Source organism: Opisthocomus hoazin, chromosome 1, assembly GCF_030867145.1.
Source record: "Opisthocomus hoazin isolate bOpiHoa1 chromosome 1, bOpiHoa1.hap1, whole genome shotgun sequence".
NCBI classification, from domain to species: domain Eukaryota; kingdom Metazoa; phylum Chordata; class Aves; order Opisthocomiformes; family Opisthocomidae; genus Opisthocomus; species Opisthocomus hoazin.
The window spans coordinates 71,735,324-71,763,195 of NC_134414.1; the positions used below are offsets into that span (position 1 = coordinate 71,735,324).

General features: G+C 42.6%; 2 protein-coding genes across 5 annotated transcripts in view; both read left to right on the forward strand.

Moving 5' to 3' along the window:
- Positions 1 to 3,687, forward strand: part of CUL4A (cullin 4A) — a 44,428-nt gene extending 40,741 nt beyond the window's left edge. For 3 of the 4 annotated variants that reach the window (XM_075425192.1, XM_075425165.1, XM_075425184.1), the window contains 3 exons: positions 761 to 933; positions 1,806 to 1,958; positions 2,254 to 3,687. In XM_075425192.1, coding sequence (XP_075281307.1) covers positions 761 to 933; positions 1,806 to 1,958; positions 2,254 to 2,349 — 422 coding nt within the window. In that variant the 3' untranslated portion in view covers positions 2,350 to 3,687. Of the gene's footprint in view, positions 1 to 760; positions 934 to 1,805; positions 1,959 to 2,253 lie in introns of those variants that run through there. The other variant, XM_075425173.1, reaches the window with a different exon arrangement.
- Positions 3,688 to 7,715: 4,028 nt separating this feature from the next.
- Positions 7,716 to 27,872, forward strand: LAMP1 (lysosomal associated membrane protein 1). The gene is made up of 9 exons (XM_075425216.1): positions 7,716 to 7,992; positions 17,187 to 17,302; positions 18,650 to 18,863; positions 18,968 to 19,129; positions 22,804 to 23,021; positions 24,733 to 24,855; positions 25,802 to 25,871; positions 26,040 to 26,210; positions 26,861 to 27,872. Exons 1-9 carry the CDS (start codon positions 7,719 to 7,721, stop codon positions 26,998 to 27,000), a joined length of 1,488 nt encoding a protein of 495 aa, XP_075281331.1. The 5' UTR covers positions 7,716 to 7,718; the 3' UTR covers positions 27,001 to 27,872.

The following is a 27,872-nucleotide window of genomic DNA, read 5'->3' on the forward strand; positions in this document are numbered from 1 at the left end:
GACTAAACCTCCGTTCAGGAGATCCGACACATTTAGTGATAATTTTATATTGTGAATAAAAGTATTCTGGAGACTGCAGAGGCTGTTAAATGCAAAACCTTGATACAAAACTTTGCAACATAATTATTGGAATGTTTTAGACTTCATTTTATCTACTTGTCCAAATGCTTTTAGCTTTAAATCTTACTAGATAAAATTTTCCTCACTCACTTATTTCTACTATTTTCCTGTTGTGGGGGAAGTTTGTGACTGTAATAGCTGTCAGCGCTGGCTTCTCACAAAACATCTTCCTATCAATTTAGACTCCTTTTCTGTTTTTTTTTTTTTATTTTATTATATATTTTCTGGTGTGTGTTAAAAATAGGGATGAAATCATAAAATGGGTGGCTTGAGTTTCTTGTCACCAACTGATCTGTTTTCTTCTAAAGTCCTGTTACTACCAAACAAAAGTAAAGCAATAAAACCAGGCTCACGTTAATGTGAAATCTTTTCTGAAACTACTTTTGGACGGAAAGCTCACTGAGAAGAGCCTGAGTCTGTCTTCCTGGCATGTACAGTTCTGTGCATGCTCTCAGCACTTCCCTGTGAAAGATGAGACCAAGTTTGAAGGCTGTAAGTTGTTCCCTAATTGGAACTTAGCTGGGAGAAGGTACTAACATAAACCCAGTAACTTTTCAATTGTATTTCCAGATAAATTACATAAAACTCTTCATGTTAATGTTTTGTTCTGCTTTCTCCCATACTTTGAACCTCTTCACAGAGGACAGTGAATTAAGAAGAACCTTGCAGTCTTTAGCTTGTGGAAAAGCACGGGTATTGATTAAAAATCCAAAGGGCAAGGATGTAGAAGATGGAGATAAATTCATCTTTAATGGTGATTTCAAGCATAAATTGTTTAGAATAAAGATCAACCAAATCCAAATGAAAGAAACAGTATGTATTTATTTTTTGCATTTATTCTGTTTATGTTAACTGCTTATCCATGTCCCACATAGAGAGACAGAATCTCTGCACTTCCTCTCATAGTTTTTGCATATGGAGAAAAGAAAGATATTTATATAAATATAAATTTTTTGGTTGTCAGGATGACTTGTAGAGGAAATAAAGACTTTAAAACTCACTGAAATGGTGCTTGCAAATTTGAATGTCTATATAAATGCCTGTAAAATGACAGGATCTTGTGGATGTTTCAGTCCATCTTACAAGTTTGTGTGGTATGGCCAAAGTGTTAGTACTATATTGAACTCATGAATCAAAAGTCACCATGCTGCTTCATTTCTTTATGTAGCGGGTAAAAGAGAGCTACTAAAGTCAGGGTTGTCCCTGTTTTTGTAGTGGATGTCTTTGCTGTTCTTGAATGCCAATTCTTAATGCAAGGCAACATGTTTGAATTAACATAGAGTTGTTTCGTTTTTGCCTTTCCATATTAAAATCCCTAGAAGTCAAATCAGAGTTGAGCAGTTTGATATGGAAGACTACTGTATTGGGGCTGTCAAACTCTGTTATGTGTTCTCTCAAAAATCTGAAATGAGTTTTTAAGATTTAGTTTAATTTATCAAATAGATTTAAAAGAAGAGGTATATTATTTTTTTCTTTACATTATCCTTAATTTTATCTTTGGCTTGCTTTAGCAGTATGCTTCAGAATCACTTAGTCCTTAGCATGCAGTAATGCATGTGTCTGTCTCAAAAATGAGTAATACTACAGGAGTTTCATTTCATTGGAAAGGTTAACTATAGAAATGTAATTGACAAAAAAACAGCAATAAAAGGTGATATGATTTGTGGTGTCCTATTGTTCTTTAGGTCGAGGAACAGGTCAGCACAACTGAAAGAGTATTTCAAGACAGGCAATATCAGATTGATGCTGCTATTGTACGAATAATGAAGATGAGAAAGACACTTGGTCATAATCTCCTTGTTTCTGAATTGTATAATCAACTGAAATTTCCTGTAAAGGTAACTGATTTTTTCTCAAACTATCCTAGGATTATCTAAAAATATTCAATATATTTTCCACTGGGCTTGTCCGTAAGAGTAAGAAATGTGAAATATGTCTGAATCAAATCCAGATATTGAAGTATTAAAATGAGGGCGTGAACAGAAATGAACCAGAGTATTGGCAGGAAATTATGTTTAGATATTTACTGTGGTGCGTTTTCTTATGTAGCTGTTAGCAGTCCTGTTTTTTTAAAATAAAATATATTTGCATTTATATTGCTAACTGTTTTACTAATCTCATCTTCTCTTGTAGCCTGGAGACTTGAAAAAGAGGATTGAATCTCTCATTGACAGAGACTATATGGAGAGAGACAAAGACAACCCCAATCAGTACCACTATGTTGCGTAATGGAGAGGACATGCTTTTACTTACAAAAAACAGAAAACACACCCAAAAAAATAAAACCCAAAATCATCCACATGTATCTTCAGGACACCGAATACCTATGCTGTTTCAGACTTTCCTTGTAGCAGATTTCAGGTTGATGTATATTATTCAACCAGCTGCATGCACTGCTGTGGAAAAGAAGCAAAATGACATGTTAATTGATCATCCTTGTCAAGACTCCTTACAAATTTTAGATGTCAGGGGTTTATTTCTTTTAGTTACTCTTTTGTTCTTTTGAGTTTTTCAAAACCTCGTTTTCCAGTTTTGTTTAACACTGTCATTGAATTTGGATGGAAAGGTAAAATTACCTGTGTGAGGAATACTTCTGTGATGGATGCAAGTCTGGTTTCTTCATTTATGTGTCCCTAACTGCATCCATAAAGACCCTATATGCTGCATTCTTTAGCTACAGTGACAACTTGGGTAACTTTTTAAAAACCCTTAATTGATGAACACTTATGTAGAAGCAGTGTTGTTGAAATACACTGAATTTTTGAAATTATGCACCAAACCCTTAAACTTGTGTTCAGTTAATTTTCTTTCAAATGATTATGAACTTCAGTCTGGTTTGGATAAATCAGGTTTTGAAGTGAGATCCTTGAAGTGCCAAGAGGACAACTGCATTCAGGTGTGTAGTGAGTTGCTGGATTATTTAGCTAAAATATGGATTATTATTTTATTACTACTACTGCTGGCTTGGGTGGCAAAGATTAGATCTGAGTCAGAGGCCCTACCTCATTTTAGGGCAACTGGTGTTTATCACTGTTTATGTAATTGCTGGAACATTTAGTTTTGCCTTTGAAGTAACATACAGGGAACGTACTGTACAGTGTGCTCCACTTTAAAAAACCTTTTTTTAAAAAAGACTCTTATGTCTCGATATTGTGAAAGCATAGTTTTTTTGTCTTGAAAGACTAAGGATTTTGTGAGTACTTTGTCACATATTGTATATATGTAAGTTGATCTGAATTAAAGAATGAAAGACACTGTAGATCTGTTAGATAATTGTAACTATAAGGAATACACCTTTTGTGGTAATACTTACAAGACTTCTTTATTTTCTGGATTTGCATATTTGTGTGTCCTTCTGAAAAAGAGCTACCAAAGGAGTTTTGATCATGGCATAAATGAGAAAAAACTGAGCAATATTTTCTTGAGAGATACCTTACGAAGTTTATGTAACATGGGGTTTATGCATCAATTAAAAGGCCACCACCTCTTCTTAAAGTAAACATTGCTAAGAGTTGACATCTTGTGGATTTACACATTAAAGTCCTTATTCTGTCGTCATTAACTGTATTGCATTCTTCTGAGTTATTTTTGTTCCCTTTGTTTTTAGAAACTAAACACGTTTAGTTTATTGTATTTAAACATATTTAATATTGTAATTTAATGTAGACTTATTTTAATATTTGAATCTTCAGTTAATGCAAATAAAATCTTCAATGCATATTAAATATTAACTTCTTAGCCTTTGTGAGAATGTAGCACTTTAGTTTCTTTGTGTAGTTTGTTGTTTAGTGTTAATTACACCATTCATCTTGTAATTCACTTTTTGGGCTTATGGAAGCCAATCAGATCCATCTTGCTGGACTTCTAAAACAAAAAGGAAACGTAATAGCCAGCAGCTTTATCCACACAGAAAGTTGGCAGAGGTGTGCAGTAACTGATACCAACCATTGACTGTGTCCTGCCTTTCCTTTCTGAACCACAACTTCCTGGTTCAAGGGTTTTAAACACGAGATTAAAAGCAGTGGTGGTGTCCTGAAGATTATTGAAATAGCTCTGCCTTACAAAGCAATGTTAACTGATTAAAAGTGCCAAGATGTGCAGTTTTTCTTAATTGCCATAGACTAGAACTCTTTGGCCAAGTTACTCTAGTATAGCAGTTAAAAATTAGTTGTTCCATGAGCACTGGAAATAATGAAGCCTGCCTGTCTGTCTGTGGTGCAGGGCCTTGGTCCTGTGCTGTATCCTTCCCCCCTCCCCAATAACCTCAAGCAGGGGTCTTCTGCTTAGTTCTGCCTTTCTGCTCCTGAGAGCGTTGGTTTTGTTCTCCCTTTACCCAGCTGCTGATCGCCATCCATCCCCTTACCCCCTGGACCTACGGAGAATGTGATGATCTCTGAAGTTTTTCACTCCTCCAACTGGGTCTGAAAGTGGCTTCAGAGGAGCAAAAGCTATGGGAGAGACTGACAGGCCAGGTGATCGTCACTCTCTCAGGTCCTTGTTTTTAATTTTATTTCCTCAAATTTCTCTTCCTGCGATTTCGCATGTGCTAAACCAAACAGGTCGATTGTTAGTTTATTAGTCAGCATGGTAATCACTTCCTCATAGCAAAATAGCTGTATTTGATTGCTTTTTGATAGCGGTGACAGAATTTGGGCAAGCATGCAGTCTCAACCAGTTGCTTTGATGTTGGCTGTTGGGGGCACATTGCCCCCTGAGCGTATGTGTGCTCACAGGGCAGAGGTCGCTAAACATTTCTTGCTGGAAGATCACCCAGTGCTGAAGACATCAGGCTGCAGCAAAGTAACACCTTTCCTCTGTAGCACGTCTGTGTTCAGAAGATGTCTTGAAAACCTGGATCTTGGCAATTTGGCATCCTTGGAACAAACTGTATAGCAGCTTTTATAGAATGACAAAAATAAGAGTGGGAATCTGGGATACAGGTGGGGGCTCTCCAATCTCACCAAAACCTTTCACTTTAACTTGAAACTCTCCAGTTTAACTTAAACATTCAGATACTCATCAGATATACATTACGTGTATTTACAAAGCAAATTTCCTAAACATAATAGCCTGTCATCTAGCCCAACAGTTCCCGAAGGAAAGCGAGCGAGAGAATGCAGACTGATGGCTGCCTTGCAGTTACTTCTCAAGTCTGGCATTTAGAGCTCTCCTTACCAGCCACCAGCAGTCTCCTTCCTGCCTGTTCCTTGTGTCCTGTTTTCTTAGTTCTGTATTTTAGTTCCCCCTGTATTCCTTTATCTGACCCTGGATTTATCATTTAACTCTCTTCGTCTGCTGCGGCTGCTTTCTTCCTTTGTGCTGTGCATCTTTGAAAAAAAATCGCACACCTTTCAGGCAACTCTGGTGCATCAATTTGTTACATGGATAGACCTGTCTGTAGGTTTATGATCTTTAGCAGGTGCGTTAGGGAGAGAGGACTCTGTACTGTAACCTTGCTTATCTATTCCCAGCAAGTCTGTTCAGAAAGAAAATAACTCAGTGAAGTCAGATAATACGCAGCAAAAGGCTACAGGAAAAATGGAGTCATGTTTCACAGAAAGTCTTTCCTGGTAAAAATTCCCGACCTGTACTTTGTTTTCCATGCTAGTATTCTGCCTCAACTCTGCAGAACAGTTTTTATTGTAGTATTTCCCACATTCTTCCCCATAAGTAGCGATTCTGCATCCATGGCTTTTCAGGGCCAGGAAGTGTGTCGTGGTTCATCTGGAACTGCGCGCGTGTCGGTTGGACAGCAGCTCTGTCAAACAAAACGCATATGGGCTGGGTATGGACTAGATTTCCCTCGGTGACGGCACTAATTTGGATCTCCAGGCTGCCTACATACCAGCTTTTACAGAAGCTGTAACCTGATGTTTGGTTATGTCTCAGCCTGCTATCAAGTTTGACTGATGTTGGCCAACAAGTTACCGAGCAGCGAGGCTGATGGCCAACATGGCTGCATTAAGACTTGTTCCATTAGGAAAGCAGGCTAACAAACACCTTGGCAATACCTGTACTGACACTGACATGGAGACTGGGCTCTGTGCAGTCTCTACACCACTATAAAAGGCTTCGTAAGCTAGTGATCCACAGCATGGAAGAGCAACGCCATTCTCTGCTGACAGAACATTCTTTACTTACCAATTACTTGCCACAATATTGTTGCTTGATGCAAGTCATATATTAGTAACCTAAGTATCTATCATTTTTCAGTTCTAGGCACCCACCAATTTTCCAGTAGAGGGGCAGACTACTGCACAGCAAGTTTAAACCTGACGTTGGGCCTCCCTCTCTTTTTGTGGCAGACTTCAAGTAGCCCCAGACCTTCTTCCACTCCTGGTGCAGGTTCCAAAAACAGTGATCAAAAAATGAGAGCAGCTGATGTCCCACCACCATTAACCTCGACTCCTCTGCAAATGACTCATTCAAACACTTGACCAGAGCTGTTTCTTAGGTCCTTTTTCAAGCTGACTAACTTCTGCTTTTGGCAACACATAGCAAAAATAAAGATTGTTAGAAGCGCTGCAGGGAAAAGCAAACAAACTAAAACACTTCTGTCTCTAAAAATGGACAGATAAAAATGCAGCATTAAGAAAGAAATGTCTGTTTGCAGCAATAGCATTCAAAAAGAAAGGCAGATCCCCAAACCACTCTGAAGAGCAAATAAACTTCTCTAGGATGTTTAGGGGAAATGGGAAGTGTAAGTGAACCAAGACAAACACCAGGGAGAGGTCAAGTTTAGAGTAGCTGGACTTCAGCAGCTGGTACTAGCTAAACTGCATTTCATACTGGTTCTAAGTAAAAATGTATGAAGGCAGCTTGGGAGCATAAGGGATTCAGTCTGCGAGCTGATTAGCTTGGAGGACACTGTAATGAGGAGGATGACACGGCAGTCATTTTGAGAAAGCAGAAGCACAGTACTATTGGCACGCTTTCCAGCAGTACTTGAAACGGGACTTCAGTGGCAAAATAAGTACTTCTGAGGTTTCACGTGAAAACAGTATATTCTTAACAGCTTAGATAAGAAAGAGCATTGAATTACAAAGCGATCAGATGGCCTAGGCTCTGTATCTCCGTTACTGCGCTACCACTGGACAACGCCAATAGACAAACTTCACCTCTTTCTTTCTTTCTCCCCAAAACACGGGATTTCTTGAACCGCTTGTTTCTAAAAACATCAGCAACTATGCGAAGGAACAAATAATTTTACCCGTGCAACCACAAGTCATCGTCAGTCCTTGTTACGACTCGGAGCAGGTACGTGGACTGCACGCACGCAGGCGTACGTCAATGCACCCCTGCGGAGAGGGCAGCCCACCGACTTCCAGTGCCCTCACAGCACTGGGTCCGGGCTGGCAGCGGGCAAGATGGCGGCGCTCCCCTCAGGCTGCCTCCGCACGCGGGGGCGGGGAACACGTTCCGGAGGCGACGCAGCCCCGAGGCGCCTCAGCCGCTCAGCGTAGCCCCCGCGCGCGCTTACCCGCCCCGCCCCCTGCCCTCGCCGGGTCCCTCCCCCCTCCGCGGCCGAGGCGCCCGCCGCGCTGAGCGCCTGCGTCACGTGACAGCGCCCGGGCCGGCCGGGTGACGTCAGCGGTCATATGATCGGCCGGGGCCGTCGCCAGTCTCCCGAGCGCGGTGCGCCGCCGCCGCTGCTGCTGCCGCCGCCTCCCTTCCCCGCCGCCGCCCGGGCCCCCTCTCCGCGCTCCCGCCGCTTCCGCCTCGCCCCCTCCCCTGCCGCCGCCGCCTCGCCCCCTCCCCTGCCGCCGCCGCCTCGCCCCCTCCCCTGCCGCCGCCGCCTCGCCCCCTCCCCTGCCGCCGCCATGGCTCGCGCCCGGGGCGCGCGGGGGCTGCTCGCGGCGGCCGCCCTTCTCGGTAAGGCGGGGGGCGGGGCGGCCGCGGCCTGTGGGGAGCGGGTGGGGGGGCGCAGAGGGGGTGTCACGGCGGCCCCGGCGCTGGGCGCGGCACCTGCGCGCCGGCTGTAGCCGGACACCCGCCCGCGGGCTCCCACCTGCCGCCGCCATTCCGGGGCGCGGTGACTCCGACACGGGGGGTCCCGGCCCTCCCGGCGGCGCCGAGGCCGGGGTGGGGGGCAGCGCTGCGGGGGTAGGCCGGCCGCGGGCCGGTGTCTCTCCCGGGGCGCGGGGGCCGTCGCTCGGCAGCAGCTCTGTCTCCGACGGGCCTGCCGGGCTCCCTCGCACAGCGGCTTCCGTCCCGCCGCCTCCCGAGCGGAGCCTGAGGCGCCGCCGGGCCGGAGAGGGGTTAGGGCTGTGCTGGCGCGGCAGGGCCGCTTCGCAGCTGCCTCGCCTCGGGCTTCCTGGCGTGAGAGCCGCCTCGCCCGACGCCCGTCAGGCGCCTGAAACGGGGCTTTGGCAGCGCAGGGAGCTCCTGCGGCAGCCGGAGGAGGTGTTCCCCGGGTCAAGCAGCGGTCTGGAGCAGTGACCTGCCGCCGTTCTGGAGATTGTGACAGCCTCCTGACATTTCCCCGGTGGTAGGTGCTTTCACCGTCGCTGATGGTGCTTTGGTGTCGCCGAGCCTGAAAGACCTCATGCACAGGGGACCCTGGGCGGTTCAGAGATCCAGCTTCTTGTCACCCGGCTGGGTGAGCGCAGCTACTTGTGGCGCTGTCAGGCTGGCTTTCGAGGATTGGCACCTGCAGCTTAAGAGGTGTTGAACCAGTGCTATGGTGGGAATTCTTTGTGTAGCTCATCTCATGTAGGTATGGCTTAAATGAAGAGCTGCTTTCGTCTGCCTTCTGATCTAAAACCCTCCGTAGTTTTTAAGGGGTAACAGAGGTAATATTTTCTGGGACTGTAGTAGTCTTCCTCTGCCTAATTAGCAGTTACAGATGTATTTCAGTATATTAACTTTGTGACATGTGAAATGTGTTAGGTTCCAGCAGATGAGGCAACAGATTAGTTTATTTTACTACAGAGTAACTGTTTACTGACAGTCGGGGCCTTGTACCAGTGCGTAGCAGCTGGGCGCTTCTGCATGACTTTATCCTGCAACCTCAGGGGAAAACTTTGTGGTGCAGATAGAGACCCCTCCTTGGAGTACAGATAGCCTCCACCATCTTCTGCCAGAGTGTGGGGCCTGGGCGGTAGCGAGGGGGGAAGAATACCAGATTCTATGACAATGAGAAGAGATGGGCTGAATTCTTTAGACCGTTTTAGCTCATTTGGAGCCTTTTAGTCATCTGAGGGAACATGATGAAGATAAGGTAATGATCACAGGAGGCTGCAGGATTAGCATGGGAGGGGCAGATGTGAAAGCTTCTTTGGCAGTGCCTTGACTTCGGGACAATAGAATTCTTTTTTTTCCCTTCAGAATACCTCACCTCACTGTGTCAGTTTTCCGTTCACATTGAGCGGCAAGCACTAAGCTGGATATTTCGTATGCCAGCATTAAGTATTTCGTGATCCTTTTCCTCACGGATATCAAACACACATATGCAATGAAAAAAGATTCAGGCAGTACAGTGATAAATACAGGGAAAGGGGGCTGCGGGAAGCGGACTACCTCCCCTCCAACTTTGCTGCTGCTGTGTGAAATAGGGAGGAAGATGGTGCCTGTCTGCTGTTGAGCATGATGGGTTGGCTGGGTTGTGTGCCAAGCCCCGCGGAGCTGCTTGTGCTGCTGGAGTCCTAGAGCTCCTGTAGGTTTTTTGTTTTCCTTACTGAAACATGAACACATCGGAGAAGATACTTCGAAAAATCAGAGTTGAGAGTCAAACATGGATTTGGTATCGGTGAGTAAATAATGAAATGTCTGAGATCTGGAGAAGGAAAAATGAGTTTGAAAAGGTAGCATGATGCCATTTCAGGGTGATTGATGCATAATCCACGTGTTTCCATTGCACAACTCTAGTCTGAAGGGGAATTTCAAACCTTGCTACCAGTGTGGGGATATTTGCGATAAACTTGGGTAATAAATTCCAGCCAGTGAGTAATATGGTGTTGTATTGTTTTCCTCAGTTTTGGCATTGCTAGCTGTGTGGAACTGAGACTGAGTATAAAGTAGTTTTTGCAAAATGTAATCGCTTTTACATTGTGTGACTTTCGAAACATTGTTTTACTAGATGCTGCCCTTAACACCGTGTTTGCTTGATAGCTTCTTGAAGTGTGTTGACACAGTCTCTGTGGATCTGGATTTGTGTGCTAGCCCCAAGCCTGCCGTCAGGTGATAGGTTATGCAGCCTTGGCTTTGGGAGCTTCTCTGGCTCGTAGAGTAACCTCTTACTTGCCGAGTAAGAACTCCGCAGGCTCCCTGACATGCCGCTGTTGAGATGCACTCCCGAGGTTCCTGTTCAGGCTGACTTAGAAGTTTCATTTCTGGTGTGACCCTGCTTCTAGATTGTTCTGTAGTGAATGGGATGATTTCTAATCAGTAGCAGTTGACAAACAGAAGAATTACCTCTAGGTACAGAGGAACCCTACTTAAAGAAACGATGGATATTTTATGGAGAAGTTAACTACTGTTATCTCTGTTAAGCCTTTCTACGTCTTAAAGATAATTATTTCTAGCACTAAGGTGGCACGCCTTGCCTTTGCTTGTTGCAACTTAACTGTTGCTTAACTGCAACAGTTTGTCTTTCCTCTCAAGTCAGACATGATTACTTGGAAATTCTTTGAGAAAGCTTGGTGCCATAATGGATTTCTTGGTATGTATTCTCTTAAACTTGGTAGGAGCCCCTTTTGGGTATGTGTGTGGCAGTATTTACAACAGCTGTTTGAACACTTCATTGCATTATATTAATGCTAAATTCTAGATCTACTATTCTAAAACATACCTTATGTTTTGGTAAATCAGCCTTCCATGTTTTTTGTGCATGTGACTTCAAGGTGGACCGGTATCCCTTTCAGTCTAAGGGTAGCAGTTGCTTAACCTTCTCTGTCACTTGGCAGCACCACTGACTGTCAGTACTACTTTTTCTACTGTAATTCAAAGGTGAGAGTGTTAGTAGCACCCTGACAGTAGAGTACAGAATTTCAAATGTGGTTCAGCTCTGTGCAGTGGGCACTTGTCTAGCTGTTCCCTCTCCAGTGTTCAGGCTTGAGCACAGCAGTCCACACTTAATACGCTTAATTTTCTTGTGTTAAACTTCATTGGCTTCTGGTTTCTCAACAAGGCAGAAATCAGTCTGTGTGATGTGGGAACACTGGTATGTCTTTACTTTCCTCGACAGAGGTGGGTCTACTCTCTCCTCAATAGGACTAGGAGAGTCGTTTACTGAAGGCAGTTGGTTTATGATTTTTTTCCAGTATCCTGTTCTCTGGGGAGGCTTTCTTTTTGAATTGTCAACACAGTGTTCCTTCCTCCAAAACATTGTTTGGGGCTGCCAGCTACCTTGAAGGCTGTCTATTAGTTGTATGGTGTAATACAGCAGCACTAACCACAGCAAGTGCAGAATGAACTTGTGTGAATGCTGAAAAGGGTCTAGCCATGGGAGGTCAGACCTCCTGGTAGACTCATAATCATCTGCTGTAGAGCTATCCCAGGACTTCCTCTAGATAGGAAGCCATAAAGAAGTTTCATGTGACTAAACTTCGTGCAGTTGTGCAATTCTCTGGCCAAATGGCAAGTACAAAGCTGCTAAATAGCCTTTCCTTTATAATGGTTTTGCACTTTTATAAATTCGTTTATAAAGACAGAGATTATCCATCTGCAAACTTGAATTGAGAAACAAAATGTTTACCACCTTGATGGAAACCAACAATATCAGAAAACATAATCTGAGACTGTATGAATTTGTCCCTGTTAGCTGGCAAGGATGCATCTTCTAGGGTTGGATCAGGAGCTTGGTATAGAATCATAGGCTGGAAAAGGTAATCAGGTACTGCACCTGTGCAAGTGCAGCTGATTCTCTTCTCCCCAAAAGTACTCTCGTCCATCCTTGAATTAAGGTTTGTTCCTGCTTTCTGCAACTGCGTGTGTTCAAGTGTGTCCAACAGCAGTTGAAGTGGATCCAGCCTTGTCTTTTCCTGGTTTGCTTTCCACATAGCTAGTGTTTAGTCTTCTGAATCCATTGATGACAGGTAAGTGTAACTCATAACTTTATGAAGACCATCTTGTCTCACACGAAGTGGTTCGTACATCAAGTCTGTTAAGGGGTTCTCCTGCTTTCAAATGTTCCCCAGAAATGTTTAGGGTTAGTAAACAGTGTGATCTTTAAAAAAAAAAAAAAACCACCCAAAAAAAACACCCCTATTTTAAGGTGTTTGTTTTTTTTTTTATGTACTCTCCCAAGGTAGTATAGATCCTGGATCCTGAACAAGTGATCTTGACTTGATCTTCTGAGAAAGGATTTGTACCAGGTGTCCCTCTGGGAGTGGTGCTTACATTAGAAGATGAGTGATTAGAGGAGAGTATAACTCCTCAGGGATTTTTCCATTCTCTCCTCTGGCATAGACTTAGGAGTCTAAAGTGGTGACCTTAGTCACCACTTTGTTCACAAAATGGCACTGGGATGACAAAATCCTTCTAAACCATCAGAATGAGTAAATTACTGGGCACTTCTGTTCACATATACAAAGGAGAATAACACTTCTTTAGATAAGAACCGGCATTTCTTATCTGCTTGAATTAATGCCCCATAGATAGCAGCATTCACTGTGTATACCCGAAGAACCTTAAGAACATCTGGGCAAAGGTGCGGGGCAGCACAGCAGTGCTGTAGCTCAGGTACCGGATGACTGTCTGGTGCTGGCATTCGTCAGCAAGCGTCGCTTCCCTTCGGAGTGCTGCCGCACGGTAATTATCGGGTAGGCTGCAGCCGAGCAGAGGCTTTGGCCTGCATGACCAGGCTGTGGGTGTGATACTCTGAATGACTGTCACGGCAATTGTGGGGAGCAGTTGGCTGGGCTATGCTGCAACCGTGGTTTTCCTCCCTAACGCCAGTCACTCACTGGAACTGCAGATGGTCCCACCCACTAGATAATCTGTATCGCTTAAACTACCGATGATGTGGTGTATGGGCACGGGTGGATTTGGATGGCTTGCTGTCCTTTCCTACAAGAGGGAGGCAGAAAGATACTAAAAAAGCTTTTACTTATGCAGGAAACATGAATATAGTAATGAAACCCAAATAATGTAAAGGTAGCTTTTGTGTTTGAGTTCCTTTTGGCAATGTTCGATGTTTCTAATAAAAATTGGAGACAAAGTAAATCATTAACTGTAGTAACTGAAGTCCTCTTTGCAAACAGACAGTGTAAACATTTGCCATTAATACCTGCTCGTTTTTCTGGAGCACAACAACCATTAATCTTTCTCCCTTAGTAGCTTTCTGTTACATGGGGGAGTAACATAAGGGTAGCTGCGCTTGGCCAACAGGACTTCAGTTGTAAAGAGCTTGAAACCTGAAAGCGTCTTTGTATGGTCAAGAGATGGGGAATTCTGCAGTTCTAAGAGCCATATGCAAAAGAGCTGAGATTTAGATTGTTTTGTTAGCTTTGTAGTTTTCAATTTAAAAAACAAACTTAACTTTCTGAGGTAGATTTCTTTAAGATAAGTTGTTATATAAGTAAGGAAGTCTTGTTTGACTTGTTTATTGTATCTCAGTGTTAATATGCTCTGCTTGTTTTTTTGGTGTGGGTATGTTAGATAAGGAAGGATGCTGGATTTAATTCAAGTGACACATCTAGCCGTTGCTTCAACAGTTTTACTTTCAATCTTTTCTTGCATGAGACTATAATTTCAGAAATGAGCTATAAAGGGAGAGATTATCTTATGATTTTCAGATGAAAATATGCAGCTAGAATAAATATGTAAGCAGCCCTTTTTCAGAACCTATTGGAATACAAAGGAAGCATCTGAACTAAGTGAGATTTCTTTGATGCTAATACGTTTTTGATGATTCATCTAGTAGATATCCATAATGTAGTATTTCCAGCCAAGTGAATAACGAACTTGACAAAACTTACTTTTTGCTATTGAAAAGCCTAGGAGCTGTTCAGCTGTGTAAATCTGAAGTACTGCACTTGCTCTCGCACATAGTTGCCAAAGAGGACGCTGCAGTTTATTAAGAAGAGCATTTAATGTCTGAAGTTAAGAGACTAGAGGTTCTATCAGTTTTTGTGTTAAATAGCAAAGAGTGATATTGTTATGAGCAGTACAAGCAATATTGTCTACTTGTAGACATGCCATGATAGAATTGAGTAATACTTTATGTAACTGAATTAGAAATACTCCCAGGCCAGACTGATTCAACATCAGTTTGCTTTTCTGTATTCTTGACATTTTGACTGTAGGCTCTTACTATTTGTGGGCTGGTGATGATTCATGCACTAATCACTAGTGAACACTGAAACTGCCTTCACAAACTCTACAGCTGCTTTGCTGCCAAACCCGGCGAGCTGTTCTCTGGCTTAAACTAGCTGGAGCGAAGAGTAGGCAGGGCCTTCTTTCCTTCAGTGTCTTCATTCGTTCTTCAGTGGGTTTTTTGCTAATTTTTCTTTGCCCCTGTATCCCTTACGTTTCTCTTTCTCCTGCATTCCTCCAAGACGGTGGGAGCAGACGATGCTGCAGCACAGTGCTCTCTCTGATGGCCGTCCTTGTGCACGTCAGCTTACACGCAGTGGAACAGCCCTCCTGTCACTTCATCGGGGACAGCTCAGTGTCTTGTGCTTGGTGCGTCCGTCTCATCACTGATGCTGTGAACCCAGCAGCTGCTGAACGCTCCTTAAGAAGGAATGGGGTTTTATAGCGTTTGTTCCACGCTAACAAAATCGGGACTTGTATCACAGTGTGAACTTAACCTTGCAAAAATCTAGTAGTTATGCAGGTGGTATTTTTTACTGTTTGTTCATAACCCTTATACTTTATTACTTAAATGCGTGGAGGGTGGTTTGTCAGCTCTTTATTCCCAGAGTCCGTCTTCCATTTGGTGCATTCTGGTACCTCTGCATTGTCTTTTGTTGTTCTCTGAATCATCTGTAATGGGTAGGTCTGTCACATTTTCCTTTAGGTCAGCAACATTTTCTTAGTTGTTTTTCAGACTTTTCTTTCCCCTGTACTTTAAAACTGATTTTTTTTTTCTGCTTCTTTTATTCTTTTGCTGCCTATAACTTGTTTATTTTTAGCTCTAAAATTGCTAAGCTTTTTTAATAGTTATCAAATGAGGGATCAGTATGCACACTAAAGACTTTCATTTGAACATGTTTTCCATTGGTAGTGTCAGTTCAAGTAGCCATGGGCTTTTATTCCCTGGGTCTACACTGTTTTCTGTGTGGTGCTAGAAATCTTCAAGAAAGTATGAGCAGCTTGCTCTTGAGAAAACAAGTGCTTGGGTAAAATGTAAACAAGTTCCAGGCGTAAATTTAATTGAAGGAAACTTTTCAAATTGAAACTTCCGTGTGGAGGAGCATCGATTATTTCTAGCACTGCACTGGACTGCAATAAAGAACATTTTCCTTGCGAATATATGTTCCTTAGTGGACATGAAGTCAAAGGTAGGACAATTTTGCTTTGAAATAGCAGTTTGCTACACTATCTGTTCTTAAGTGATTTCTTCTGTTTATCTGTGGTTTCAAGTCTAGACTCTTTAACCAAGTGGGTAAAGTGTGTGAACTCCAACTTAAGTTTTGGCCCCCTTTGGTGCTGGGGAAGGATATATTGTTGCGAAGCGGAAGGTAACAAGGGAAAATGCTTTCTGAGTGCCAGAGAAACTTTCCAATGTGTTGCTACAACGGAAGTGCCTTCTACCCGAGTCCAACTGACAAAAGTCCAATTTTTCCTAACTGTCTTAATACAATTGTATGCACCATAGTTTTGTAGTGAAAAGTTTTTAAATTGGGAATTTGCTTTTTGAAAACCTCTTGAGGAGGGAAGCTAGCTAATGGATAATACTTCATCTGGATCTTTTTGCGATATCAGCAGTTGAATGGATCAGCATGTTTGACTCTTTAAGGCTTATTTGCTTGAGATAATGGTTTATGTATTGCATCTGCCTTTTTTTCTTGGGTTTTCTGCAAGAATGAAGTTGTTGAAAATACAAGCTGATAGCTAGTGCGAAAACAGTGCAGACTTTTTGCAGTGAGGTTTGCTTCAGGGGTGTGTGCGGTGACAAACTGAGAATCGGAAAAATACGATGCTCTACAATAAAGAACTCGGAATAGCTTGGTATGATCTCAGATACAGGAGCACTGTCCGGTTAGCCCTTACCACGAATGAAGTATGAGATTACCATCTTTTTGGCTGCATCCAGCCTGCTGCCATGTGTCCCCTGGGTGAAGCTTCATTGTCAGTGGATGCTGGCTGAAGTCCATGCTGCTGTCGGAAAGGCTGATCCCATGCTCCTCTTGCCACATGTTCTTACCCTGTGAAGTCAGTACCGGCGTGGTCAGTTGCACCGGTGCTCTGAGTGCTGGGGCTGGAGGAGAGTGACTGGAGGGGAAACTGTGCTTCTGTCAGCAGTGCAGTCTGAGGTTAGCTTAAACCAGTCAGGAAAACATAACCTCAGTCTGTCTCAAGGTCTTGGCCCCCATCCTCCTCCCAAGTGCAGAGAGCGTGATGACAGTAAAGAGCAGTTCTCCTGGCAAGGATGGCATGCTCCATCATGCTGTTTTTGGCAGTCTGTCCAAAACATCTACAGTCACACTAAACTTTCTGTATGCTGCATTCAGTGCATGTAGAGCTGAGTGACCTGGTACAGCGGGAGTGAGGGCTGCGTGCTGTGCTGCGGGGGGAAGGCTGAGCGCTGCAGGCATGCAGGGTCAAATGTGCGAAGTCAGTTCTGGCTGAAGCTTGTAGAATAGTTGCTGTGTAGGGTGAGCATTGAGTAGATGCCTTGAACAGTATGACTGGTGTTGTTGCAAATTTTTCTTGCCCTCTGAGGGCCCAGCACATCAACAGTTTTGGTGGCTTTGTCTTTTTATAAATGAGGTGTTAGATTTGCCCTCTGTGTGTTACTGATGTTGAAACTAGTATAGAGACCATTAATGCCCAAGTTTCCAAACTCAACTGCTGTTTAGGATGTACTCCTAAAATGTACAGTTGCATGTATTTGTCTCTTTGGGATCAAAAATAAAGACTTACGTGACACCAAGTTAACCACTTGTCATTCTTAACAGGCTTTTTACAGGCTTCCTCTTCATTTGAGGTGAAAGATTCAAGTGGTAAGGTCTGCATAATTGCTGATCTGACAGTAGCCTTCTCAGTGGAATACAAAAGCAGTGGGCAAAAAGAGGTAAGGGGAGTATCTCACTGCTTGTCTCTAACTTGTGTTTATAAAATATGTGGTATTTCTGCCCTTGCTCAGTATTTAAACTTTGAACAAATATTTAGGCATGAAAAACTGCTTCAGCCAAGATTTCCCCCCCTCCCACTCATGTAGCATCAACTTTTCTTTATTACTGATGCTTTTTCTAATTAAGCAGGGTTAAGGCTGTCTGAAACCACAAACAATACAGGTGTGAAATTGCTTTTGTGACTGAAATTCTGCAGCAGTCCCACTGGTAGCTAAAACGGCTTTCATTGTAACTGTAAAGGCAAAAATGCTACCAGTCGTCTTTTGGTGAACGTGGTCATACTTACTTGGACAAAATCTGACCTGAAATGGCCATTGGCACGTAGCTTTTAAACTTCCCTGAAACCTGTGATCTTCTCACTGAGCAAATCTCTAGCTTTCAGTGTATCTACAGATTAGTGCAGTGCCTACAAGTTGTTCCGTATTAACAGCAAAGGCCTATTAATGGAAAGTTAAGGATTTTTATTCACAAATTCTTCGCTTTTCAGTTTACTTCTTTGGTATCTTTACTACTGAACAGGAATTGTGGATTATTTATCTCATTGCAGTTGCATGTTTTGAGGCACTCTTGCTGAAATTAATTTTTTTCCTAGCCACCAGTGTAATATGAGATTAAAAAAATCCTACTACTTTGCCAGTGGTGCACTTGCTTTGTGTGACTTGAGCTGAGAGTTACATTGCATAGTCCACTTTTTCAGTGGTGCTGATGGTGTGAAATCCTACTGATACTGGTATGCAAGTTTGCATTCAGAGATGACTGCTTTCAGAACATGCTTTTGGCTGTTTCTTCTTGTAAGCAGTAAGCTCCAGAGTTTTCAGTAAACACTGTATTGGTCTTCAGGTACCAAGTTACTTCTCAATATGTAATAAACTCAAAGTATTGTAGCCAAACTATGTAGGCTGTACTGTTGGCTTTTGTTCTTACTCAACTGTACTACAAGAAGCAAAGCTTAAACTCTCCCGTTTTTCAAACATCCAGAGTTTGCCAGATTTGATTCACCTAGTACAGAAGTAACTGCAAATTCATCGTGCTAGTTTAGCGGGGGGACAGTCTGAGGTTCTGTGAGTATGTACTGTTTCGTCCTCAAATTTCAGAGAACAATATTCTTAGAAATCCAAGCATTGGTAACATGCTGCTTGCTATATACAGGTATATAAGTAGACATCTTACAGCATATATGAATGTCAGCTGTATGTTTTATAACAGTTTCACAGGATATTTACAAAGCAGTAAGGAAAAGCTGTTACCTCATCCTATTTACATGTGTCTTGTTTTCTGCCTCACAGTTTGCACACTTTCTTCTTCCACAAAATGCTACAGTAGAGCCACAGAGCTCATGTGGTAAAGGTAACACATCTCATCCAGTTCTGGTATTGGGTTTTGGAGCGGGACATTCATTAAGCCTGAATTTCTCAGAAAATGCAGACAAGTACCAAGTTGAAGAGCTAGTTTTCCACTACAATCTGTCAGATTCAACTTTATTCCATAATTCAACTGCAGGTAAGACGGAAACTTCATATTCTCGTTGTGTAACCCTTCCAGATGTCATACCAATTTGTTTCTATAATACTGTTACATACTAATGCAATGTAATCTTTTTACAGGAGAAATGAGGAGAGTATCACATAAAATTATTATTCAGGCATATATGGGCACAAAATACAGATGCATCACCTCCAAGCACATCAATATGAAGAGTGTGAACATTACTTTCAGCAATGTTACTTTGGAAGCCTATCTCACAAATGGCACTTTCAGTATGAACAGTAGGTATCTTATTAGCAGAAAATGTACTTGGTGAGCTATTATTTCCGATAATAGATTATTTCTTTAAGTCCTTACTAATCATATTTAGGCAGGCACAGGCTGGTTCTAAAGCTCTGGTAGCAGCATCTTTTGAAACAAATCGACCTGCTTCAGCTTTTCTCTGTAGGGGTGTCAGCATCCATGACTAGGAGGTAGTGCCCTGTGTTCCCATGGGTTTTGTACAGGTATTGGGAAACATTCCTTCTGTTTGTGAGTATGTACTGGTGTAAATGTGCTGCAGTAGGTCAACTGGGCACATGGCCAAAATCCTAGTTTAAGAATATCTGATAACTTCCAAGTATTATGCCTCTACCAAACTAGTTTGAACTAGTTACTGTGTGCTCTGGGGAAGATCAGTGATACAACAGCAGACAGTAGAGAACTGGTCTGTAGGGAGCAGACATGTGCATCTTCCTACAGGAGCCCTTATATAAGCTGTGATGTTCTTTCTCTGTCAGGCTTAATCACAAAATGGCTTTTTGTCCTGATTGCTTGTGCTGAAAAGCATTTTGGAATTTCACTGCTATAATGATTAGAAGACAAACTACTTCATGGTGTGTCGATGCCCTTTGCTTTAGTGGCAACACTTTTCAGTTTACATGGCTCTTGATGTTTGACACCCGTGGTATCTTGGAGTGATAAAGCTTTGCCTTACCTTTGGGGCAAGTAAGAAGTCTGATCTTCTCTGGGAAATGTAGAACTTTTCTTATGCTGTTAATTCCATTTGTGCACCTGTTGAAATGAATCTTAAAAACTAGGGTAGTCAGTTCTGGCATGTGATGGATACATTGAACAGGTGTCTTCTACAGGAGTATCTATACCTTGCCCTGTGTCTCTGAAAAATACCTTACCTGATGGATGATAATACTGGAGTTGACAACTTGTATGGCTGCCTCACATGATTGGCTCAGATTTCAGTGTGTATCATTCTCTTGATCAGTCTTTTCCATTCAGTGAACTAGTTTGCAGCAAAGATGTGGACCTACATTTGTAATTTAAAAAAAAAACAACCCAAAACTGATTTCTGTTACTCCAGTCTTCAGAATGATCTCATTTGTCAAATACGATATCTTGATCCAGTTATACTGGATAAGTGATCGGTTATCAGAAGGCTTGAACATAAGCCATGATACTGGGAAAAGCTGTTTTTTAGCTTCTATACAACTTCAAATAAAATCTCCCTACTGTGTAATAATTTTCAGTTTAACACCACCTATTATCTGTTCTTACATAGTCCTTTGGTTAAAAAAAAAATCAATATTGCATTATTTTGAGAGTGTTCCTTATGCAACACAAGTTTGTCAGCATTTGTTTTCTTTTCTATTCCTAATTACTTCACTTCTTTTTTAGATTAATAGAAACAATTTAATTTGCCAGGATCTCTTCCCCAGAATTGCTGTTCTCCATCTTGTGTTATCACTCTCTTGATGAAACTATTGATTCTCAGAAAAAATCACGTGATTTCCTGTGATACTGGGGTAGACACTGTTTGGTCTGAGTTCAAGTGTTTTGGGTTTTTTTAAACTTTTGTTTGTTTGTTTTCACATTCCTGTTATCCATACTGCCATGCACAATTTTTTGTTTAAATTATCATCATCCCTAAGTTTTTATTACTGTCTTGGGACTGCACAATGAATTATTCCAACTGCACAATTAATTGTCTCTTTCTTGTGGTTTTTTGTTATTGCTGTTGATTTGGTTTTGGTTATTTTTCTTCAGTTGGTTAAAGAATTCTCAGTTTATCCTTTTTTTAATCTTGACCCTGAAATCACCATGTTCTTTCCAGATCAGTTCCTTCTTTCCACTCTCGTAGGCTTGAGACTTCCCCTGTCTTTTTGTCAGCTAGTTACTGATAAACTTTAGATTGGAATTCTCCCTTAACGCATTTTTCTGCTGGTCATCTGGGCAAGACTCGCTGAAAGGAATAAGAGTCAGTATTCAGTGCATCTGTGCATCGCTAGTAATGGTAGCTTCTGTCAGTGTACCTAGAAGTCAGTGGCTGAGGTTACGGTAGTGATTATCTGCAGCTCTGAGGAAAAGGAGGCTTGAATTTTATCTGTTGGTAGTTTTGTCAGCTGCTTTTCTCTAACTGTCAGAATAAGACATAAGAATTTTCCTCATCTCCAAATCTGTCTTGAGGAATTACTAGGAGATCTGCTGTGAATCAGTTCAAGACTGATTATATATCAAGACTCCACCTAGGACAAACTTTTACTTGAAGTGATTTGGTTGTTTCCATATCTGCTAAATTGAGTAAGAGGCTGTATGTGTTGGGATCTTGCACATGGAGGGAAATCCTCCATTGGAGTACCAAGTAAAGCGGCTGTGTGGTTTATTTGTTAGGAAAGTAACACATTTTGGGACTTGACCAGTATCTATGAAGCCTACAAAAGACAGGTTCACTTCTCCATTTATCCACCTCCCCTCTGCTCTTTGCATTTCCAGAAACAGAGTAGAAACAGGACAGCGTGCTATGTTGGAGTCTGAGTTCAGAAGGTGTGATTAGAGTTGCTCTTTCTGAGCCATAATCAAAAGTTGGTGTTTAAGCACTGAGGCTATTTATTAGATATCTAGTATCTGCAGGGTATGCATGGATTCAATCTTAGAAGCAGGGCCTTTGAGTCAGAAATGACTGCTTGCTGCAGTTGCTGTTGTCCTTATAAAGTTGCAAGCTGTTATCCCTGACACGTGGAGATGACCTTGGTTTTGGAACATGGATGCCTCTGCTACATCAATGTCTTTGCTGTGACCTTTGGTTTTGGCTTAGATGTCCAATGCAGGAACCTTCTTGGCTCCCACATCAAGTTAAGATCTATCTGCCAGGTGTTTCCGAGTACTCTGGCAAATAGATCAGGGTCACTGTTCTTTGGAAGTTCCTGCTGAACTGGATGAAGAGAGAAGGCAGTCCTGCACATCTTCCCTCAGCCTTGTGCCCCCGGTGGTGGGTGGCTACTAATGCAGGGCTGAAGGGAAGGACAGACACGAGACCCAAAGGGAGAGGATATAGCAAATCATTTGCTATTGGAAGCAATGTCTTAGAATCCCTTTATTAAGGACAGAAGAGCCACAGCACTGCTATGAGGACTTGAAAGGTCCAGTAGTAATTTAATGTTACTGTGGGTATTGCCAAAATAATGACAGAGGGTCCTCAACCTGGCAGTGTAACTGAGGGAGGGAGAGGAAGGAGAACAGCACATCTCCTGGGAGACCACTTTCAGCAGCGGGCAGGGGAACTGTTCCTCTGCTTCAAACACACGAGTGTCTGAGGGGTTGTCATCTCAGCCCTGCAGTGAACGTACGGCAGGAACGCTGGCTTTGTCAACACAGCAGTGCCATGCATATCCCGACTGGATGGCAAAGTGAAATGACAGACATGAACAAAAGCAGGTGTGGTCACCATGAACCTCTGTAAATAACAGCAGAAGTGTCACTTTCACATGCCAGGCTTTAAAAGTGTCTCAAACTTCTCAACAAGAGTTTAGGGAGCGCTTTACCATTGTGTTTCTCAGCTTTTATTCTCTTCTATTAGGGAAACCTACTTGAAATAGTGTCCTTCTTTCCTTTGAGGACTAAAAAGGTAGAGTGTCCCACAGCTGCATTTGGTTTGATAATGACTGTTTTCCTTTCTCTCCAGAGACAGAATGTGCTGAAGATATGGTCTCTACTACTGCTGTAGTGCCTACAACTCCTAAACAGACCACTAGCCAGGTTCCAACAACTAGCCCAGCACCAACTGCATCACCTCCAAATCCTGCAGTTGGTAAATACAATGTGACTGGTCCCAATGGAACCTGTGTACTTGCCTCCATGGGGTTACAGCTTAATATCACCTATGCAAGAAGAGATAAAAAGGTATGTTTTTTTTCTTTCTTCAAAGCCTTCAGATTCCTTCTTTGGGGAAAACTTGGAAAATTATTATTGGCTAACTTTTTTTTTCTTTAAAAATCCCAGTTCTTTCTAGTGTTCATCCATGATCATCCTCTATTTGAATTGCTTAACTTGGACTACACTTTGATTGAAAAAGTGATGATTTAAACAGTTTTGTTCTATTCAGTGGTCATTCAGTAAGAATACTGAACTTGTCTGTCAAATCCAGTAAGTGTATATGGCCATTCCACAGAAGCGGTAAAAATCAACAAGATACGAGTAGGGGGAATCGTACTATCAAAGATGCCATCTGAATGAAGTTTTAAAACTGTTAAAAAAAATACAAAAAATAGGCCTGAGACACATGAATGAAAACAGTGAATGACTATTAGAAGGGAAAATTACTACTTTTGTAAAACTGGACAGGCTTGTGACTTAGTGAACTTGCAGCCAGTACTGAAGAGGCTTGGGTTTGACTTTAATGCTTAAGAGCTACTTAATGGCTGATTTTAACAACAAAAATGCTACGTGGTTCATGTAAGATCCAGCCCTGGCAGAGGTTTTTTCCCTCCACTGTTGATGCAAAGCCCAGCATGCCAGTTCATGGACAAACCCATTACCCGCTCACTGGTAAAGCGAAGCTGAACGTAATCCAAAAGGGGCTGCTGGAGGCCCTCGAAGGGAGACAATGACCAAGGTTCAGTAAACCTTTATGTTCAGTAAATCTTTGTTACGAGGACCTTTGATCACAAGCTCCTTTTTCCGATCCTGTGGCTTAATCTGAGGTAACGAGGACAAGTGCAGGCAAACAAATTAAACTCCACAAAAGCAGCCATGTTGGATCTCGGTGATTAAGGACCTGGTGTGAGGAGGGTGGTATCTGTGTAGAATTTAGCTGCTTAATACTGTGTGTGGTGGTGCAAAGGACTACTGCATTTATGACGATGATGACTGAGAGGTAAAATCTTGTGCAGTGATAGCTGGTGTGTGACTGTGCAGTAGCTGGTTGTGATGGTTGTGTGTTTAGCCACCTTAATTAAGTGAAATTCCCGAAGCTGTGTTCTGTAGCATGGCATTCCAGCTCTGCTGGAACAGCTGGTTTCTAATGCAGTGACCAGGTGGGGAGGTGGCAAATATGTTTTCCAAAGTCACATGAGGGTCAGCTAAGAGCTACTGAAGGTTTCTGTTGGATTGTTCAGCAAGTATGTTTAACCCACAGCCTTCTGCAGATGCAGGGCAGTATAAAATCGCGTATCATGGGCAAAGCCAAAGCATTGTGAACTGGTGACGTGCAAGATGATCCTGCTTACAGGCAGCTCCCCTGATTATGTCCAAGCAGTATCTTACAGCTTGTTGCCCCCTGTGTAGTGGTGATGACTGATGGTTTTCCTTACGCTGCCAGGACCAAAGTAGTTCAGTGTGGAGAAAGCAGCAGGTTATGAGCCGCAGCCAGCCAGGGCTGCCGAAAGCTGCGTTAGGCATGCAAAGATGCCCTTTGTTCTCTGTGCCAGCCTGGGAACTCAGGTGCAGGCTACACCAGCCTATAACCTGCACATGTGTCTGCCCAGTTGTCTGCAAAATGCGTGGGCAAATCCAGCACGGTGTGCGCGTGGGTACAACCAACCTAGAAGTGGACTGAATGCGTGGTGATGTAGTAGTCCCTTCAAATGTCATAACTGACCCTCTTCTCTCATAGATGGGATTGGATTTGCTGAACTTCATACCACATAATACAACTTCTTCTGGGAGATGTGACAGTACGTCTGCCTCCTTGAATCTGACCTTTGAGAAAACAAGGGTTATCTTCTACTTTGCATTGGTAAGAATCTCTAGACAAAGCATGTAGGGTCTGCAGGACTTGTCACGTGGGAAAACTAATCGGGGCACATACAAGAGAAAAGAGATGCAATGACAGGAAGGGGAGTAAATAATTCCTTTGGTTTTAATACTAGGTTTTAGAGGGTTTAATACTTGGTAACTGTTGTGAGGAAAGAATATATACATGTATGTACGCACAGGTACACATGTATACACATACATCGAGTTTGGAATGGAATTTCTTTTAAGGTTGTATTGCCTGCTCTCCAAAGCTTCTTGCCCCAGCTGGGAACAGTTCTGCCGTATTAGAGGAATAGCCTGTGACAAGTAGGCATCTCATCTAATCATACGAGTTTGGAACTGGATTTAAGCCCTCATTAATATTCTGTGTACAGCCCAAGAGCCTAATGGGCTTGTCTTTATGGTCTCCTGTGATGGCTGGGAATCCTGTTTCCCACAGCCCTGCCCTGGTGATGTATTAGAGCTGTGTACCCTCAAGGACTGAATCGACTCTGTGAGAGCTTCATGCACCTTTTAACACTCATGGGACTGATCAAATGCGATCGCCTTCACCTCTTGCTATTAAATGACTCCCCACATCTCTGTAGGGTACCGAGCTGCTTTAAAGCTGTGTCTGTAGCACAGGTGAGATCACTGTGCCAGCCTGGTTAAGGCGTGGGTGGGACTGTACCTGCAGTGTGGAGGTCAAGTCAGCAGTCTGAGAGGTGACAGTCCCCCTTTCCCTCCCCCCCAAGGCGCATACCTTCTGTAGCTGTTCTCTCCTAAAGTGCCGCTAAGCTCTTCCTTTAGATGCTCACCCCAGCTGTGGACTGTCCTTTGAAAACCTTTACTCAAAATGCATGCAGAATGGAACCCGAATGTTAAGAGCTTCTGTTGTACAGCGTTAGCTTAAATGATAACTGCTGTTTTTTTCTTTTTTAAAAAAGAATGCAAGTACTGAAAAATTCTTCCTGCAAGGTGTGAATCTAAGCACGACTCTGCCTTCTGAAGCAACAGGTAAGGACTTCTTAAGTCTACTTTCAGTGACTACTACTATGAATATTAAGGGTTGCCTGCATTAAATAACATGTTAGAAATGTTGGGGATGGACATATCAAATGTGAGCTCTGTGAGCTCACAGCTCCCACTCTTCAGGATTCTGTAATAAGAGTTTCTCTTACACAGTTCCGACTTTTGAAGCATCGAACAACAGCATGAGTGAGCTGAGAGCTACTGTAGGGAACTCCTACAAGTGCAGCGCAGAGGAGAATCTCCAGGTCACGGACAAAGCTCTTCTCAATGTATTTGATGTTCAGATCCAGGTTTTCAAGATTGATGGAGACAAATTTGGGGCAGGTAAGAAGTTTATATTTGGGGGGGGACCTAGGAATTGTGAAGTTCGCTTTGATATGAACATACAGTATTCTGTAGTCATGTCAGCTTGTGGGTGCTCTGCTTAGTCTCTGCATTACAGGTGTTGTAGGGGCTGGTAAGATGTCCGAGTTGAGGCTAATGTTAGAAGTATGTAAAAAGCTTTGAAATAACTAGGACTTGTTCCTTGTGGTCCAGAGAAGGGTTAAGGAGGAGCGTTATATTTCCCTCCTGACTGTGTGCAGACAGTTGTATGAAAGGGGCAAAGTTCTGGGAAGCTCCTGACTCTTTTAGTTAACACTGTCCTTAGTGACTGGTGAAAGCAAAACGACTAGGGCAGGAGTCGTGTGGATCTGTTTATGATGGCTAAGTTCTGCATAACAGTAACAGCTCTTGAGAAGGAAACAATTATTGTAAATCTCTGTATTGTGCGCGCAACTAGTACCAGAAAGACTTCATCCCGGATGATCGCAGTTAGTGGACTTGGCTTCCGTTTGGTTGTTGGCAAGCTGAGCTAGAAGTTATCCTGAGCCAGTTTTATCCATGTGCTGGGACGAGCAATGTGGAATGCTGGATGCGGCCATCTGTTGGTGCGCTAGTGGCTAACACGGGTCTGTCTTTTTCTCTCTCTTTAGTGGAAGAATGTCAACTGGATGAAAATAACATGCTGATCCCTATAATAGTTGGTGCGGCCCTTGCTGGTCTTGTTCTAATTGTCTTGATTGCTTACTTGATTGGCAGAAAGAGGAGCCATGCTGGATATCAAACAATTTAATGACTTGCACTATAACCCAGTGTAGATGAAAAGCAATTGCAAGAGGCTGGGAAAAAAACCCTACACAATTCCCCTGAGCTAAGATTGATATTGTAAGGGAACACCTTTTCTTGCAAATTGCTGCTTCTTAAAGTTTGCTTTATTAAATGTGAAATCATCTTGCAGCATTTAACTATGCACAAAAGTAACGTCTGAAAATTCTGGTGTTTAATTTTGCTAACTAGTTTAAATATTTACCCACTTAGAAACAAGCTAAAGGTTTTTAAGGGTGATTTTTTGGAATTGGCATAAGGTCCTGTCAGCTAAAGATTCCAGAGAGGGTTGTTGCTAATTCACACTGACTCAATTTCAGAACTCTTAACAAAGGGAAAAGTTCATTCTTTGTACTGCTGCCATCTGGCGAGGACGTTAATTATACTGATGATGCATTTAAAGAAATTTAGTAACAACTGACAAAATTGAAATTTAAAATCTAAACTCCACCTTGTCTTTCAGGTGTGTATTTTTTACTAAGCTTTAAACTCAATGCCTGGCACATGCAGGGTGTGAACAACGCAATACTCAAACCTTATAGGAACTCTTTATGATTGGACAACTCCCCTGTTTGGTATTTTTGATGCTCTGCCAGCTTGTTAGGAGCTGGTACTTTTTTAAAATGCGTGTTATTTTTATTTACTTTTTTTTTGTACAGTGATTACAGTCTCTTCTGTTGGAAGGTCCAGAGAGATCCTGTTACTGCACATGTGTACAATATAGGTCTCAATCTGCTGATTCTCTTGCTTTAAACTTGGCTGGGGGGTTGTACATTTTAAGGATCAGTTCTTATGTATGCATTGCCTGTAACAATGCTAATAAAGACACTTTTTTCTGTA